This window comes from Martes martes (genome assembly GCF_963455335.1).
Source record: "Martes martes genome assembly, chromosome: 7".
Lineage (NCBI taxonomy): Eukaryota > Metazoa > Chordata > Mammalia > Carnivora > Mustelidae > Martes > Martes martes.
The window spans coordinates 134,441,148-134,459,614 of NC_137894.1; the positions used below are offsets into that span (position 1 = coordinate 134,441,148).

The 18,467-nt window shown below is 43.6% G+C and overlaps 1 protein-coding gene across 4 annotated transcripts in view; it reads left to right on the forward strand.

Annotated features, from left to right (window-relative positions):
- The window catches only part of UNC79 (unc-79 homolog, NALCN channel complex subunit), a gene marked incomplete at its 5' end in the record, with an annotated part of 191,813 nt that overhangs the window by 159,209 nt on the left and 14,137 nt on the right, over nucleotides 1-18,467 (forward strand). For all 4 annotated transcript variants that reach the window (XM_080808708.1, XM_080808710.1, XM_080808711.1 and 1 more), the window contains 5 exons: nucleotides 6,945-7,022; nucleotides 12,902-12,991; nucleotides 14,965-15,140; nucleotides 16,016-16,202; nucleotides 17,891-18,088. In XM_080808708.1, coding sequence (XP_080664834.1) covers nucleotides 6,945-7,022; nucleotides 12,902-12,991; nucleotides 14,965-15,140; nucleotides 16,016-16,202; nucleotides 17,891-18,088 — 729 coding nt within the window. The remainder of the gene's footprint in view (nucleotides 1-6,944; nucleotides 7,023-12,901; nucleotides 12,992-14,964; nucleotides 15,141-16,015; nucleotides 16,203-17,890; nucleotides 18,089-18,467) is intronic.

Below are 18,467 nucleotides of genomic sequence, written 5' to 3' on the forward strand. Positions count from 1 at the left end.
GGGGCTGACTGGCTTCAAGCAATGGGGGGAGGCATTAATAGGAAGGTGAACTAAATTTAGGGATAATGGCCTGAGGATGAGGTTGAGAAAAGCAGGCTGGCTACATTAGAGAAGTTGGCAGGGGATCAGGTAGACTGGGACCCCACCTCACAACCAAGGCTAGACTTAAAGACGTGGACTTCTGCTACACCTGGGACCGGGTATTATTCAGACTACCTTTGTGCAAAGTGCTCAAGAAACGAGTCACAGCTGTTTTATTTCTTCCCGATGAGCATGAAGACCAGTGTTAGAGTCTGGACCTACAAGGTTGAGGTTAAATGACTAGGGGACAATGGGGTCTTGATATCAAAGAACTAGACAAGTGTCCCTGAATCTTAGGTACCTGGGGTGCCTGTGGGAGAGATGAGGGAGAAGGAAACATCGTAAGAGCCTGTCATGTGCCCGGCAGTGTGCTGAGTTCTTTAATCCTCCCCTCACTTAATCCTTACAACAGTGGGAGGTATTAGTTCTGTGTTACAGGTGAGAGACTGGGCTCAGCGGGGTTCAGTGACTTGCCCAAGACCACACAGCTGGCATCAGTGGTGACCACAACAGCCAGGGTCTACTCAGTGTGGAACACAGCCCCGTCAGGCTCCTGGCCTCACTTGCCCCTCTCACCTTCACAGCTCCTAGCTGTTTGCACTGCCTTCCCTCTCTCCACACAAATGCGGCCCTCTGGCCTCAGGCCGACTAAACGAGTTTTGCTCAGACTCTGCTTCTTATCAGATCACTCCCTAAGCTGAAAACTTGCACTGACCTGAGCTATGAGGTCTTCCACCATCTGGCCCCATTGACCATTGACGAATAGCCACATTGACTGTTCAGTAGTATCTCCCATTACAAGTGTTTACCGACCACCTGTCTCGGGCTAGGTTCTGGAGATATGGCAGTGTGATAGGCATAAACCCTAGGCTTACCACTCTACCGGAAATGTGCACAATATGTAAAGTACTAGAGAGGAGGGAGTGGCTAGCTCAGCCTGGGAGACAGAAGAGGGCTCAGTAAGCCAGTCAGAGCCCTGACTTGGCCCAGGCACTGGGGAAATGAATAAGCCATGGCCCCTTCCTCCTGGAAGTTTACTATCCAGTGGGTGAAGTTGACATGTAGGCAGACATTTCCAACACAGGGTGAGAGGTACGGTAGCAGAGGTGCGCACTGAATGAGAAGCGGTGTGGAAGAGGGACCGTGTGGGCCTTGAGGTATGTGCAGAAGTTCAGGAGTTTCCCTGGGAGACGAGGAGGAACAACAGCTCTCACTTAGCAATTTAATATCCACCACTGGTCTCCCTCCTCCCCTACCACAGACTCTTAATCCTTAGAACCAGAATAGAATGTTTCTTAAAGGCATGAGATTAGTGAGAAGTTGGTGTGCTCTCAGTAAGCCATGGTCTGGTTTTCTGGGGTGCCTTGAAGCCCTCTGAGAGCAGTGATCACTGGCCAATGCCACCAATGAATGTCAGGCACACTGTAGTCAAAACAAAATAGCTCACATTGTACCAGGACGCTAGACAACCCAAGAGGAAGTCAGAAGACAAATCACCACCAGGAAGTACCCAAGTTCCTAAGGAGGGGCCGACTTGGACTCTCTTTTGGTGGATTGCCAGCCCCGTTGGCCAGCCCCTTCTACTTCTGCTGAAGCAGCTTCACTGCTTTTGAGTAAAAGCAACTTGGACACAAACCGACCATAAGGAATGAATGGGATCCGTGCTAGCTTGCAGAAGAGGGCAGGTGGACTGGGCTTAGGGGAAAGGCCCATGAGGGATTTAAGCTATCAGGTTGACAGTAAACGAGAGTCACTGGCTTCTGATGGTGTTCTGGATGGGGACATGCCACCTCCAAACAGCCTAGGTCTCCAGGCCCTAAAGGTGTTTTCCTGCTTCGGTCAGAGAACATTCCCTTTATTGCCCTCTGTCTTGAGCAGAGCTGATCTGTGTGGCTGATCTTCTTGGGGTCTAGCACTCCATGCCATGACTGCTGCTGGGGGCTGGTTTTCTGTGAAGTATGTTAGTCAACCATAATAAGCACTTGTCACAAGACAGCAAAGAACACTGACAGTTTAAATTGCCCGGTGCTTAAGGAAACCATGAAAACAGTGATTATTGCATCACCGCTAGGTGAATAAATAACAAAAACAAATTAGCTTTAGGAATAAAGAAGCCCCAAAGAGTAGGTTGTTCTGAATGTATTTTTTGGATTTTCATATACCATTTCAAATACATAGCGTCTTCATCTTTTTAGAACAAGGGTGTATTTGTCATGGAATCATTAAATGTTAAGAATCAAGTTGTAAAATTATGTTCGAGAAGGTACTTCAGAGACACTTTGGGGTCATGTCCATGAAAACGGACTTAAGAATAATGTTTCAATCTTCCTGATGAAAAAATGTTAAACAGTACACTATTTTGAAGTAATATATCTTTGTTCTATGTACTCTTAGAATAAACCATTTTTATTACCGAGAGAAATAAAAGTTAAGCATGCTTAAAAAAAGCAGAGGTAGTTTCCTTATCTGCCCAGTGGTTCCTCCTAAGCCATGGAGGGAGGTCCTCCATGGGGCTCCTCATGGGCTGAGGGAGAAGCATCTACCATCTCTCTCCATGAGTAGGACATCTTTCTGATGTTTTCCCAGTTCTTTTTTCTCTTGCCCTTGACTGCAGGCTTCCTGCAGGTCTCTCTGAAAGACGGCGGAGGTGATAGCCTGTTCTCTGGTAGCTTCTCTTAGACCAGAGAATCTAGTCCGAGTCCAAGAGACACTTTCCTCCTTACTGATGGAGCGTCAGTTCCTGGCACCTGGGGGACCAGGCTCACAGTACGGACAGATAATCTGGGGATGACAGTGACTTCCACAGATATCAGCGACCATCATCTGATGGCAGTGAGGGAGGCTTTGTTTAACTGAAAATGCAACTTGGAAACAGAAAGGAAAGCATTCATTGGAAGGAGAAACCACCAGTGATCCACCCTGAATTACCCTGGCTCCTTTAGAGACAAGAGAGTCAGTGACTCAGACCTTGGATTTTCCCTTCATTCTTTCCTCCCACAGGGATCACTAGGGTATCTCCATTACTACTTTTCTAATCATGGACTGGGTAAATGAGTTCACAAACATGGAGCCATTTACATTCTTCTCATAGATAGATGGTATCTTTGTTGTTTACCACATACTCTGCCCTAAAAGAACAATGAAACATTTCCCCAAGGGATGTGGGGCCACCCAAGTTTTAAATGTTTCAAGATTAAGATAGGTACCAATTGGTTTTTTAATTCTTAAAATTTCCTTCTGGAGGCCCATTATCATGGGAAGTCTCCCACTGTTCACTGTGGTCATCTAGCCATGGCTGCTAGTACATGTTCTGACTTGTGTATCAAGTCAGGAGTCCTCAGATGTTCTTTACTTTTTCAAGAAAAGAGGCTTGGAGATAGGAAAGAATTTGCCAAATTGAAAAAGTTACGTGTTGTCGACCAGCAGGAGTAGTCCTTCAGCACTTTGGACAGATGCCCTACCTTGTTTTCATTCAGACCTGTGGACATTTTGGCTTTCACCTGCAACCTCTTCTCTTCGGCTGGTCTGCTGTAGATAGCTTGTGTGTAATGGGTTATTATAAGTATTCTCTCGCTGGATTAAAGCAGTCTTCATAACAGAGTGGTAACTCATTAAAAGCCTCCGTAAAGGCTATATAAGCCCAAATCAAAAAGCATTTCCTCAGCTCCCATTATGTGTCAAGAGTAGACATTCTGCTAATTTGCATGTGGCTCTCCCACTGTGTGGGTTATACCTGCATAGACTCGTGTGAGAAACCGTGTGGGTGAAACATTCGCTTTTAAAGATAGGTTAGTGGTGGGTTGGAGGACAAAGACTTGGCAGAGGGATGGCTGTTGTCTTTAAGTCACAGATACTATTGAAGCGGGGTTATTATTATTAGTTGAGTTCCTAATAATCTGATCACTCTCCGGGTGAGAGGTGGAGATATTATTTTGAGTCTCATTTTGATGATGAATTTAGCAGTGACACATAATGGATGTCGTGTTTCTTTTGTATTCTTTTGTGTTCGTGCGGGAGTGCACGGTTCATTAGGCATCTTTCTGTCACAAAGTATGGAATTCTTCCTTCTGTGGCAAACATCCTTTCCCTCTCTGGTTTTAGTTATATCTTTGTATCGTGAGCAATTCTGGACAATCATAATGGGGTTTTGCAGGTCATGGTTGGCAGCTGTGTAAAAAGACAGAAGCGTTGATTAAGGTTTTAGTTGTACATATTACGTGAAAATTACACTGGATTTATTTATTTTTATTTTTTAAAAAATGTTTTTAAATTTTAAGTAAACTCTACACCACACATGGGGCTTCAGCTCACAACCCCGAGATCAAGAGTTACATGCTCTGCCACCTGAGCCAGCCAGGTACCCTCCAAATTACACTGGATTGAAATGCATTGATAAAAAATAAATGGTGGATGGCTTCAGAGGCTTGTCTACTTTTTTTTTTTTAAAGATTTTATTTATTTATTTGACAGAGAGAGATCACAAGTAGGCAGGGAGGCAGGCAGAGAGAGTGAGAGGGAAGCAGGCTCCCTGCCGAGCAGAGAGCCCGATGCAGGACTCGATCCCAGGACCCCGAGATCATGACCTGAGCCGAAGGCAGTGGCTTAAACCACTGAGCCACCCAGGGGCACCGGCTTGTCCACTTTTATACTCATTGATACACAAGGCTCTCTGTGGTACTCCCATAAACTTTAGGGTGATTTTTGATTAATTCTGACTTGTAAGAGTTACCACAAAACAGACATTTTAATCTGGCCTCCCATTGGTGACGTGATATGACTGACAACCTACTTCTATGATGCTACTTGTTCTGCTTTGCTGAGTATGGGAGGCAAGAAGGGCTTCTTGCAAAGGGAGATAGATATATTGAAGTTTTGCTTCTCCAGGGATCTTCTGTAGCTCTAAAGAGCACAGCCAGGCCATGGAAGCACAGATTAGGGGGCCTTCGGTTTGAAACATCTTCTCTGTCTGAGCCTCCCCTCCCTCACACTTGTATGCCCTTCTGTCCTCCCCTTGGCTCTTGGCTCTCATTTAAGAGCTCTTGGCTCTCATGTAAAGAAATTAAAATGTTGGTATCCTGACGGAGGTTTTGAAACTTAGTTCTAAGTAGTTTGTCTTAGATTGCAGACTCAGATAGCTTTTGAAGACACATTTTATGGGAGAACAGGCAGTGTCTGCCAGAGGTTGGGACTGTTTCTTCTTTTGACCATGTACTTCCATCTGATATATTACTTTGTTACTGATAGGTTCTGGTCAAAGTTCTAGGCTTTCCTTTTTTTTTTTTTTTTTTAAATCCTGATTTATTTCCTTTTTCTTATTTAGGGATGAGTCCAAGTGGTAAGCTATCCTGAATAAAATAATGGAAAATTTTAGGTGTTCCGTGGATGTTAGTTACTAGCTGGTACTTTCTTTGCCAGAGTGAAAGTTAATGGCCAAATAGATTCTTTAGCTTTCTGTAACTGTATCTGAGGCAAATGGAGATGATTGTGTGTGAACGTGGAGTAGAGATATGTATCTACTCCTGGCACACGGCTGTCAGTGACAGCTCTGCTCACTCTCCTCTGGCCCCCAGCTCAGTTCTGTGATGAAATACTCCTCCTGGAGGACCGCGCTTGAAGGCCAGCTCTTGAACAAGGCCTTGGACAAGAAGTCTCAGGGCGCCCTTGGAAGGTCTTTGGCCGAAATCTCTGTGGTGTTAGCCAAAACCTATTCATGCTCTGATTCCGAGCCCTGATGAGCCTGACAGTGTGCTGGTTTCTGTTTTCTGTAAGGCCCTCTTGTGTTTTTCTCTATGACCCAAACCTTTATTACTTCTCCCCAGTTTGCCAGGGACCTAACCCGCTTCGCAGGACCCATCACTTTGACCTATCTAACTTTCCTTCCGGTGTGAGGGTGAAATAAGAAGGAGGGGCTGTCAGTGTCCAAGCTGCTTCCAGGCCACTGAAGCCACAGTTGTTGGGGCCACTGGGAAGGGAAATTAAGCAGGACCTTATTGCACATAGCAAACTCTGCAGACTTCATGTTTAACTTTTTTCCTGAAACCATTAATACCCCGTTGGGTGTTGTATTAAGTGGGAAACACCTACAAACATCTGTAATGAAGAAAATGAAATCATAACCTGGCAAATCCATCCCCATCAAGATCTTGTCATAATCGATTCATTGATTCACTTCACACAGTTTTGCTGATCCCCTCCATGATGTCAGGCCGAAAGCTAGTGCTGGAGGGCAAGCGCAGGGAGCCCGTAGGACTCTTGGAGAGCCCGTAGGAGGATGCAGCGTAGACTCGTAGGTCCCTGCAGTCTAGTGTCATGACTGTTACAGTGGGAGTGGGTGAAAGTTCCGTGAGGCAAGGACAGGGGTGGTGGTCATTTTCAGCACAGAGGATAGGTGTGGGTGAAGTGAGAGAGCCCAGAGACTGGGGGGCCTCGGATGGGAAGAATATTCACAGAATATTCACAGTGAAGTGCATTGTGTCTCTGTCTTCATTTTAAATGGGTAATGATGAAGTTTGGAAAAGTCTATGTGAATTCAGGAACTGTCAAGAAGTACTAAAGAATAAATAGAATAACTAACTTCAGAATAAATCTGACCATGTAGACATCTTTCCTTTCTCCCTCAATTGAATGCACCGTTCCAGTGCCACTTAGCTGTCTGGGCAAAGTACAAATCTGTGTTCTTCTCAGTCCTACGAGTCTGAACTTCTGATAGGAACAAACTGTCATGATTAGCAAGCCCCATATATCCAGAGCAGATTGTCATGAGAGTAAACACTAATGAATTTAAGCTGAGTTAATAAAACTATAAATAACTGATTACTGTCCGAGTGCTCTTAAAAGTAATTATGCTTTCAATTTCTTATTAGTTTATTTGTGCGGATGCTGGGACCAAACTAGCTGAGTCAACAATCCTGAGCAAGCAAATGATCGCCTCTGTACCTGGAGTAAGTCCTGACTGAATTCATTGTCTACATTTTCTATCTCGTCTCACGTCCCCATTTAGTAAAGAGGTATTTTTGGACCTGTGTCCTGGTTCACCCTTACTGGAATAAACACTACAAAATGAAGAACATATTAGCATTTCTTTAAAAGAGCCTAGTGAAAATTTAAGTTAATCCCAGCCCCTGGAAACTTTTAATTCCAGGAGACATGAGTAAAACTGAAGCAGCCAATGAAGGGGAAGAAAGAAATTACCAGATGTACAAAATGCATTTGATTACAGTTCAGTTTTTTCCCAGAATCTGTTTTCTTAGACTAGCTCCTGTGAACCAATTCAGTTGAACTACTGCTGCAAAGAAATAAACATTGTGATACTTTGGTTTCCTTTGTAATTTTTCCTCTGAAAATTAAAAAAAAAATTTTGCATTATTATCAACTAGTGAACTATTTGGTAAAAGGGCTTTAAGAGTCTCACTGACGAGGCTGAAGATGAGAAACCACAATAACGCCGAGAGTGAGTTGACTGCAACAAAACCGTGAAACTTTTGCGATATTGTTCACTGAAGAAAATTATTTAAATTTTCAGTAGAGAAAATTTTAAAGAAAAAGAATCACCTATAATCCCTCTGCCTCACAATTAGAACGTTGTTGTTTTAGAAAATTTCTTTCATATTTCGATCTATTCAATATGCTAATTTGCTTGTTTCCATATTGTTGGAAATGTATTTATTTTCCACTTTAATTGCATATATATATGTGTATATATATGTATATATGTATATATATATTTCTACAAAGGCCATCCTTGTGTTTATTTTGAATTATATCCTTGGCATAAATTCCTGAGAGAGTAGGAATGTCTTAATGGTATATAGTCTCATATTGTTTTCTAAAAGGGCTTAATTAATTTACATATATAAAGATACCAGTTTTTCCCATAATGCTAAATATAATTTTTAAAATTCTGATTATTTAATTTTTTTTGATACAGAAATTTTTTTTAATTTATTTTCAGCATAACAATATTCATTGTTTTTTCACCACACCCAGTGCTCCATGAATCTGTGCCCTCCCTAATACCCACCACCTGGTTCCCCCAACCTCCCACCGCCCGCCCCTTCAAAACCCTCAGGTTGTTTTTCAGAGTCTGTAGTTGATACAGAAATTTTATGACAGAGGGAAAGTAACAATCACTCAGCCCAGAGGTAGCTTTATAGCCAACAGATTAATGTATTTTCTTTCACTTTTCCTAAGCATATTTTTAAACCTAGTGAAATTATGACCTAGATGTGGCTTTGGATTTGAACGTCCTAAGCATTAGCCCCAGAGTTTGGTGGCTATAGTCATTACCTCATGTGAACGCACCATAGAAGAGTGCTTAAGTGCACGTGGGTTAGACACACACCAGAATCTGAGGTCTGCCATTCACTGGCTGTGTTATTTAACGTATGGTTCTTTGATTTGCATTATCTGTAGAATGGGATATGATAGGGTCCAATATCTACTTTGGGGATTAAGTGAGATAATGCATGGAAAGCATATTAGCCTGAGGCCAGACCTTCAGTAGTGTTTAGTAAATATTATCTATTGTACATATTAACAAACATTAATTATTTTTGGATATTTTCATTATTTTCAGTATTCCGTAATTGTAACGACTATGTGAGATACATCTTTGTGCTTAAATCTTTATCCATATTTGAGACTACTTCTTTACAGTAGATTTTTGAGAGTAGAATTACTAAACTATTGTTTTTTAAAGGAGTTCTTAAGAGTAGTTAGGGTGATGGAAGATGCCATGAGATGAATTCTCAGCCACCTAACACACAGAACGTTGATCGTTTGCTCATATCAAGCTTTAATGGGTATCCTAATTAGTAGAAGGAGGAGGACTTTCTCATGAAAGTTAGGGGATCAGGTTCCTTCTGTGCTGTGCAGAGAAGGGGTGGGGGTTAAGAAAGAGAAGAGAGTATGGTACATGGACGGTTTTCACGGGCCAGGTCTGAATGATGTATATTTCTTCTACTCACCCTCCCTTGGCTAGAACTGTCTTATGGCCACTCCTGAGTGCAAGGGCTGGTGGGAAATTTGGTCTAGTTGCACACGAGGGAAGAAAAGAAGCAGTTCTGTGAGGACTGAGCCAGTTTCTGCTGCCTACTCATAGTTTCCTTACTGTTTAATTCTTTAAAACTCAGTATTTACTACCTACGTGATAGCTTAAAAAATAATATCCCTAATAAATAAAAACTGTGTTGAAATCAACAAGTAAAAGAAAGACATTCCAGTAACAACAGAAAAGCAAGAAGAGTTCTAGGATCCATATATAGAACCTTTTCCAGGGCCCAATAATATTCAAAATATAATATAATATAATAAAATATAATAATATTATATAAAGTAATAATTTCAAAATATGCCTTTTTACCCTCATTAACAATCGGTGAATTATAAATTAATACAGAGTCTCAAAACATTTAAAAACATAAAAATTGAAATCAGCTAACAAATCAGCAGGTCTTTCTTAATGATTAAACTTATTGATGAGGTGAAACAAGCATGCTTAAAAGCTGCTGGTGGTAGCGAAAAATGGTACAACCTTGCCGAAGAACAGTTTGACAATTTACTTCTAGTACTAGGTTGGAGAAAATAATTGAACATGCACATAAGGAATATATTTATTAAGATAACCTTTAAAATAGTAAAAATATGGAAACAAAAGTAAGATCTAACATGAGCATATCGGTTTTTTAAAACTTTATCTTGAGTATTGTTGACACAAGATGTTACGTCAGTTTCTGGTGGAGAACATGATGATTTCCCGTTTACATGTTACACTGTGCTCACAGCTAGTGTAGTTTCTGTCTGTTCCCACACAAGGCTATTACAGTATCACTGACTATATTCCCTAGGCTGTGCCTTTCATTTCTGTGACTTACTCGTTTCATTACTGGAAGGCTATATCTTGACTCCTCTTCACTCATTTTGCCAACCCCTACCCCCCGCCTCGGGCTACCATCTGTCGTTCTCTGTGTTTATAGGTCTGATTCTGCTTTTTGTTTGTTTGTTTACTCCCTGATTTTTTTAGATTCCACTTATGAATGGAATCATATGGTATTTGTCTTTCTCAGTCTGCTATATTTCACTTACCGTATTACCTCTAGGTCTGTCCATGTTGTCTCAAATGGCGCGATCTCTTCTTTTTTATGGCTGAGTAATATTCCATTGTAAATACATATACACATCACATCTTCCTTATCCATTCCGATCCATTGGTGAATGTTTAAATTGCTTTCACATGTTGGCTACTATAAATAATGCTGCTGTAAACATAGGTGTGTATGTATCTCTTAGAGTTAATGTTTTTGTTTTCTTTGGGTAAATAGCCAATGTTTCTATATTTAATTTTTTGAGGACCCTCCATACTGTTTCATAGTAGCTGTATCAGTTTACATTCCTACCAACATTGTACAAGGATTCCTTTTTCTCCACATCCTCACCAACACTTGTTATTTCTTTTTTGTTATTGTTGTTTCGTTTTTGTTTCTTTATTTTAGCCATTCTGACAGGTATAAGGTGGTATCTCATTGTGGTTTTGATCTGCGTTTCCCTGATGATGAGCGATGTTGAGCATCTTTTCATGTGTCTGTTGGCTGTGTGGGTGTCTTCTTTGGAAAATGTCTATTCATATCTTCTGCCCATTTTTTAATCAGAGTGTTTTGTGTGTGTGTGTGTGTATGTTGACTAATATTAGTGTATTGTTTAAATAACAGAAGGTGCCTCTACAAAACAGATGATTGTGTGGTTACCAAATCACATTTTCAAAGAATAATTAATTGGAAAATGCTTATGATGGATTTAATTTAAAAACAAGCTAGAAAAAATGATCTCAGTCTTATAAAAATTATATATATGTGTTTATATGTTTAATGTGTTCGAAAAAACATTGGAAGGAAATACCAATAGTGATGGCCTCACGAGTGGAGGACAAGAATTAGGGCTGTGTGATTCTTCTCCTTTTTGTTAATGAGCGTTTTCCAAGTTTTTCACATTGAACATGTGTTACTTTTATAATCTAAGAACAAGGACTTGGAAGTGAGAATGAGTTTCAAAGAAAAATTGGGTACGATCCCCTTTCTTTCATGTTTTTGAGTCTAGACTGCTTTTTCAACTCCTTATCATCAGTTTCCCTATTGAAATAAACGTGGGCCTTCGGAAACAAGTAGAACTTGACTCTTTATGTTTTTCGCTTTAAAAAAAAAAAAGAAAAAGCACACCTAAGGTTATGCTTATGTTTTGCAAAGTAATTTTAAAAAATGGTATGTGGGGGTATTGGAAATGATATGCTTTGTTTTATAAGTGTAGATGGCTAAGATGATCCTGTATTTTAAAGCTTTTGTTAGATGAAGGTGCTGTCTCTGGAGCAAAAGTAACTGGATATTAGTAAATTCTTCGCTCTCATTTTTTGAAATTCAAAGTGAGAAGACAAATATTGAATAATGCTCCTCGTAATTATTTTCTTTGACATTTGCCTTGTTGAAATGGTATAAAATATTGCCTATGAAAGAAACAAATCCCTTTCACGAAATTAAAGAACAGAGTATATACTCCTATTTGCATGACATGTGAAAGGTCAGAGAAAATGGAATAAATCGGGGGGAAATCCTTTCTTGCGCTTAAGGATTAATATTCCAAAAGCAGGAACACAATAACCTTTTATAATTCCTTCCCTTGATTTAAATTAAAAGAAGAAAACCTTAGAACGTATGAAATGCTTGGAAAACACTCTGACAGCACTGCCAATGACCTTATTTTACTGTTTGTTATCGTGTCAGAGGAACTGACAGGCGTAACATTCTAGAAGAGATAGAAGGTGATATAGTTCAGGGCTGTGCAAATTTACATGCATATGGGAAAATGAGCACCACTGGGGAAGCTAGTTAAGTCTCTAATGTTCCAGATTTTCCGAAAGAAAGCCAAGAAAGGCCTTAGCGTAGTATTCAGATGGCTTCAAAGACGGCCTGCTTTTGATCCCCATTATGCCCAGCCTGATGTGTGGGCTTGCTCCTAGAGCTTTGATGGAGCAGCTTGTCTGTTCATTTGTCTTTTCTTTGCTTATAATCCTAAATTCACTGCAGTGCCCTGGGCAGGTTTATGCCATTTAATAACGGAGGACACAAGTATGCTTTCTTTTCCTTGAAAACTTCCCAAACAGGCTGCTGGTGTGGGGGGGGGGGGGGGAAGAGGATCCTTTCCCTTCTCTCCATCTCTCTTTATCCCTAGCAAGAACACGGCAAGCATACATTATCATCTATTTCATAGCACGCCTACCGTGCATAAGGCGTTAAATCACAAGTGACTCAAATATAAGAATTTTGGACCCTTGGAGCACACATGATGTTTGTTTCTATCCTTTTCGTTTTTCGATGGGGAAAGGTCCGAGCTTCTGGTGTTACAATTCGGTGGCACGTATCTGAGCCTCCCCAGAGTGGTAAGGGGTAGTGTAGTTTCAGGGCTGATTCATGTCATAAAGACTCTGATCCTAAGGGCTTTTACATAGGATCAATCTGTGTATCCAGGCCGGTTTAAAAACAAGGACACAAAACCTGGTTCGATCGCCCCAGTGGAGAAAAAGCAGGTTAACCCCTGTCTCCCCTGCGCTGTCCCCATTTCTTAGCACTTTACCACCAAACTTACATCATTTTTTGTCCAAGCTGTGGGCAGACAGTCACAGACTCTGGAGAGTAATGGAGTGAGTCAGAGCTCCAGAAACTGAAACAGCTCATTAGCAAGCAGTGTGAAGTCAGAACAAGAGAGTGACTGCAGTCAGGGCCACAGTGAAGGCCGTGACTCGCAGGGCGCCCCCAGCGCTGTCCTTGTTTTTCAGTGCGGGACGGCCGCAATGGAGTGTGTGCGACAGTACATCAGCGAGGTGCTGGACTTCATGGCCGACATGCACACGCTCACCAAACTCAAGGTAAGAGGCTTCCGCTGGCAGCCGCGGCCCGAACAAACCCAGCCTCCTGGGGGTCTGAAGCACGGGTTTTCAGCCTGTGCAGAGGGAAGAGAGAACGGAAAGTCTGTTTTGCTGGCAGGAGTGATGTGCCCAGCTTTCATTTTGCCACCGATTCGGTTCTCACGATGCCCCTGGTTCAGGCGTTTAAAAGACCCATTTTACAGATGTAGAGACTGCGGCCCGGGGTGGTACAGTAATTTGCTCCAGGTGGCACTGTTGCTAAGCGGTGGAGTCAGGGTTGACCCAAGGCTCTAGTGGTTCCCGGTCATTCTCCTTTCACTACACCGTGTAGTGTCACTTAACTCCCTTGAGCCTCCGTTCCCTCCTTTGCAAGACAAGCCTATCATCTACCTTTGCCGATGGTTACGAGGTTTGACCTGGCATTGTTCATGGGAAGAGACTTTTGTGAACCGTAACACATTATGCAAACATAAGCCTTTTGTGGTTATCTGCATCAAAGCTCTCCTCTTCAAGGAAATAATTAAAGACGGGGGATAGAACAAAATCTGATTTGCATATGGACACAATCCCAGTGAAGTTGTCAAGGTTCTTCTTGAGTGATTCCTTTGCAGGCAGATACAAGTCAACTACCCCGCCATGAGTCGACTAGAGCTAAAAGACTGATAGTCTCAGAGATTCGGGGAAGGCCCTGGACAGAGGGCAGAAGGGGATCCAAACACGGCCCAGGAGCAGCCAGATTGCAAGCTGGCAGTAAATTATTCCTGTATGATAAACAGTCTCGAGTTGTCCCAGAAAGTCATCAGCTACAAACGCAGTTCCTCCTTTGCCCAACTCCGTTTCCAGACTCGGCTCAGATGATCCAAGGGTTTCTGGGGATAGAGATGGATTTGCAAATGCTAGGTGGAAAGTAGAACCAGAATTTAAACTGCTGACTTCTCGTGGTATCTGAACCCAGGCATTCCTAAGCAGGCTCCCCTAGCTGGACCTCTCACCGGTAACTGACTGCTGAGTCTGGTTGTGCGCACTCAGGTGACTTTGATATCAAGTATAAAGAAGAGAAACATTGTTCCCTAAACATGTTAGCTAGTTGTATAGCCACTTTCAAAATACAGAGAAAAACACTGAGAGGGATCCATGATGACAAAAGGCTGGGGACTAGAGATATAATTCAACCCTCTGATTTGACATAGATTAGGAGGCAGATCAGAAAGGCCAAGTAGCTTGACTCAGGCCATGTGACTAATTAGGGCAGAACTGGGCCTGGGACCCGCGTCTCGATTTCCAGTTCAACAGTCTTTCCACTAAGCCACACTGAGAAAAGGACTTTTTCTACATTAACTCAACAAATACGTATGGAGCACCTGTCATGGGCCTGGCATTGTCTAGGCATGTAGGGATGCGACTGTGAGCAAAAAGACATAGTAGCTATGCTCATTTAATTTATAGTCTGATATGGGGGCCAATTTTAATGAAAATTTCATATAAGATAAAGGAAAAGTGTGACTTTCACAACTGCTATGCAGGAGGATAAAATAGTGGTATAGAGACTTCTCATAGGATGATATGACCTAGCCAGGGAAGTCAAGGAAGGCTTCCTGGAGGAAGTGACACTTGAGCTAAAATCTGAACAATGAACAGCAGTTAATTAGGTGAAGAGAGGCAGGAACAGTGTTTTGGGTAGAGAGACCCACATGAGCAAAGGCCAGGAATGGGAGGGAGCCAATGTAGCTGGGATGAAGGGATAAGACAGGGGTAAACTAGATCATCCCAGGCATTTTGGCCCGTGCTAAGGAATTCCCCAACCCCCATTGTTCCTAAGAAAATGGGAAGCCACTGAAGAAGTTTAAATGGGTTGTATGCTTGGGCGCCGTGGCTCAGAAGGTGAGGGAATGACAAGCTGGTCTTTTAAACAAGTGGCCTGGAAGATTTCCGGGTGCTCTGCCAAAGTCATGAAATACCATTTGCTTTTGCAGAGCCACATGAAGACATGTTCTCAGCCTCTGCACGAAGATACCTTTGGCGGACATCTCAAAGTTGGGCTGGCTCAGATTGCAGCCATGGAAATCTCACGGGGCAACCACAGAGATAACAAAGCCGTGATTCGCTATCTGCCTTGGCTCTATCATCCCCCTTCTGCCATGCAGCAAGGGTAAGGCCCTTATCAGTTCAGCCGCGAGGGCTAGTGGACGCATCCAAGATTTATGGGAGTGGGAAGCGATTGGCTGGGAAGACGGGAACCGAGCCTCCTCCCCGAACTTGCTGACCTGGCAGCATTTTTTAACACGAGCACTGCCTGGTATGTTGCCAGTAAAAGGAACTTGCCCTCAAACAAGACCCTCAGCCATATCCTGATGGATGGTGAAAATTTGGAGGTGCGGTTTCACCTCGTAATTCCAACTAGTTGCATAAATGCATGGGTGTTAATGGACTACTTCCATAGCTGCTGCCGTCAAGGAGCGTGTTGGATTGCCGCTAGAACAAAATCCATAGCGGAGAGAGGATGGAGCACAAGGAGGCACAGAAGGGGGAGGGGCGCGTGGGCTGGTCTGAGGCTGTCCTTTAGCACGGTCAGCTTCCGGGCTGGAGAAAAGGCTGGCCTTCGGGGTGAGGAGGGCTGGAGGGCAGTGGCAGGAAATGACGGGAGGGCAGGAGAGACGGGTGGCTGTGTGTTAGGTGTTCACCTCGATGCCTTCCCCTCTAGTGGGGATGTCCAACCTTCCGATGAGAAGAAAGAGTTCAGAAGAAGAAGTGAGTTGGAAAGGCATCCAAGTTGGCGCAAGAATGGTTTTTAATCCCGTGGCCCCAGAAGCTCCTCTTTCCTCAGGCAGCTAAGGTCCGGGATCAGAGCCGGAAACCAGAAAAACTGACCCATCGTTTTGTTGGCCCTCTGTCCCCCTGGGGTTTTATTGTAGGTAATTGTCTATAAAACCACACTTGTAATGCCCTCCATCAATAAGCAGTTGATGAGGGCCCAACAAAACAGGAGCCCTAAAATCGCCTTTAACACTTCCATCTACCTGCTAGGCCGAAAGAATTCATCGAGTGTGTCTCCCGCATCCGTCTGCTGTCCTGGCTGCTCTTGGGCTCCCTCACTCACAACGCAGTGTGTCCGAACGCCTCCTCTCCGTGCCTGCCCATACCTCTCGACGCAGGCTCTCATATCGCAGACCATCTCATTGTTATCCTGATTGGGTTTCCAGAGCAATCAAAGGTAAGTGATTTCTGCAAGCTTAAGACCATAGGCATCCAAAGGGCTAATGGAAACCCTTATCAGCCAATTATGTTTCTTCTGAGAAGAGAATGCATCTTATCACTGGCCCTCCCGTGGATGGTAGGAAAGCAGCTTTCTGCTAATGCCTTATTTAGAGTGGTTTAAATTCCCGCACTATCTTTGCTTCCTCCTTAAATTGTCGTTCGGTTTCCTTTTATGAAGATAAATTATGGAGGCAAGCAAGAGTTAGCTTCCTAGGCGTTTCTGTCTCAAAGTAATGAAGATAAATAAGAGACGAGCTACATAATAAAAATCCTATGATCAAGTTTTTGGAACCGAATATGATTTGGAGGCAAAGTCATGCTCTCATTTTTCATGCAGTATCTTTTCAACTCACGTCTCTAGAGACAGATTATAAAGATACAGAATGAAAAGAAGACGACCAGTTGGGAAGTCACTAAAGTGCGTGCCGGAGTCACCTACACAGGGGAACTTGGTAAATTGTAGAAACAGATGATGTGCTTAAGGGAATAAAGTGAGCCCGAGGCAGGCATCCGACGTGAGCCAGCATCAGCCAACCATACCCATTGGTACTAACCAGCTAAGAGAACCCAAGGGCCCTTCGCAAGCTTAGGCAAGTTCTGGGAAGTCACAGTAGGTTTGGGAGCCGCTGGGACGTCGGCCAGGGCAAGCCGATGGTGGGATAAAATAGAGCACCTGCCAAACGGCCCTTGATGTTTACAGAAAGAATCAGGCAGTCGGTTCCTAGTATTTCGAGCCAGATCTGTGTTTGATTTCCTAACGTCAGTACTTTGTAATTTGTGACCTCAAAAAGTGACTTAGCCTCTTGGAGCTCGTGTTTCATGGGTGAAATAGATGAGGGGATGATTTGAGAATTAAGGAAGTGATCTTTGATAAAGTCTTTAGCCTGGCGTCTGGGACGTTATAGGTGCTCACGTGTCAGTGCTTACCGCTGGTAGCAATACTGTCCTTGAAGCTGCCGTTTCTCCTACTAGTGGTCACGGCATAGGTAAGTACTGGCCAGTGGGATCAGAGGCACGGCCTCATTCCTCCTAGCACAGCTCTTGGAGGCAGGAGAGTCCTGTTACACCCATGTTAGAGATGAGGAAACCGTTGGAGGTGGTGGAATGGTCCTTCTTCCCAGTCTAGTTTAGAGAGGAGAATGTCGGGGTCATTGATGGGCAAGGCGGTGGGTCCACGTGTTCTGCAAACCGAGGTGCCTTCTCTTTGGAAAGATGCTCCATTCTCTCTGTGTACTCCCACTGACCGTGCAAAAAGCAGATTCCCTCTTTTTTTTTCCTTCTTTTTAAAGACTGTATTTATTGGACAGAGAGGGTGGGAGCACAGGCGGGGGAGCGGCAGGCAGAGGGAGAGGGAGAAGCAGGCTCCCTTGGAGCAGGGAGCCTGACGCGGGGCTCGATCCCAGGATCCCGGGATCGTGACCTGAGCTGAAGGCAGGTGCTTCACTGACTGAGCCACCCAGGCGTCCCAAAGCAGATTGTCTTAAGGTGGTGGATCACAAGTTTTGAGATCACTCCTTCAGGCTTCAATCGCTGGCAGTCGCCGTGCCTCGGCCGTGCTCCACAGGAGGCCGAGGCTGTGCAGGGCAGCCCCAGAGAGCACCACAGCCCACAGAGAGGTAACTGCTCCTGTCTCCTCCTTTCCAGACCTCCGTGCTGCACATGTGTTCCCTCTTCCACGCATTTATCTTTGCTCAGCTCTGGACCGTGTATTGTGAGCAAAGCGCCGTAGCGACAAACGTCCAAAGTCAGAATGAATTCAGCTTCACGGCGATACTGACTGCGCTAGAGTTTTGGAGCAGGGTGACACCCAGCATCCTTCAGCTGATGGCCCATAACAAAGTGGTGAGTCCACAAATAAGTTTCCCCTCTCGGGTGAAAAGGCGTGACCTGCTCCCAGTCCTCACATGCCCTGTTCTTTAAGGATCTCAGTTGTAATATTAGATCAATGGATAGGTGGATTGCTAGGTGATAAGCGGGATTTTCTGTTTGCATGATAATTTTGATGGAAACACAAAGCAAGCGAGTAAATCTAGTAAAAACAACTTTTGTTCGCTCTGCTGAGTGCCAAAGAAAATTTCTGTGAAACATCTACCTTGAAGGGCTGTTTCATGCTATAAAGTCAGAAGGAGTTCGCTATGATTTTTGGATTCTGAGGCAATTTGGAAAAACCCTCGCCCACTGGGTCATCCTTCTGTGGTATTTAAGAGCAGACCAACCACAC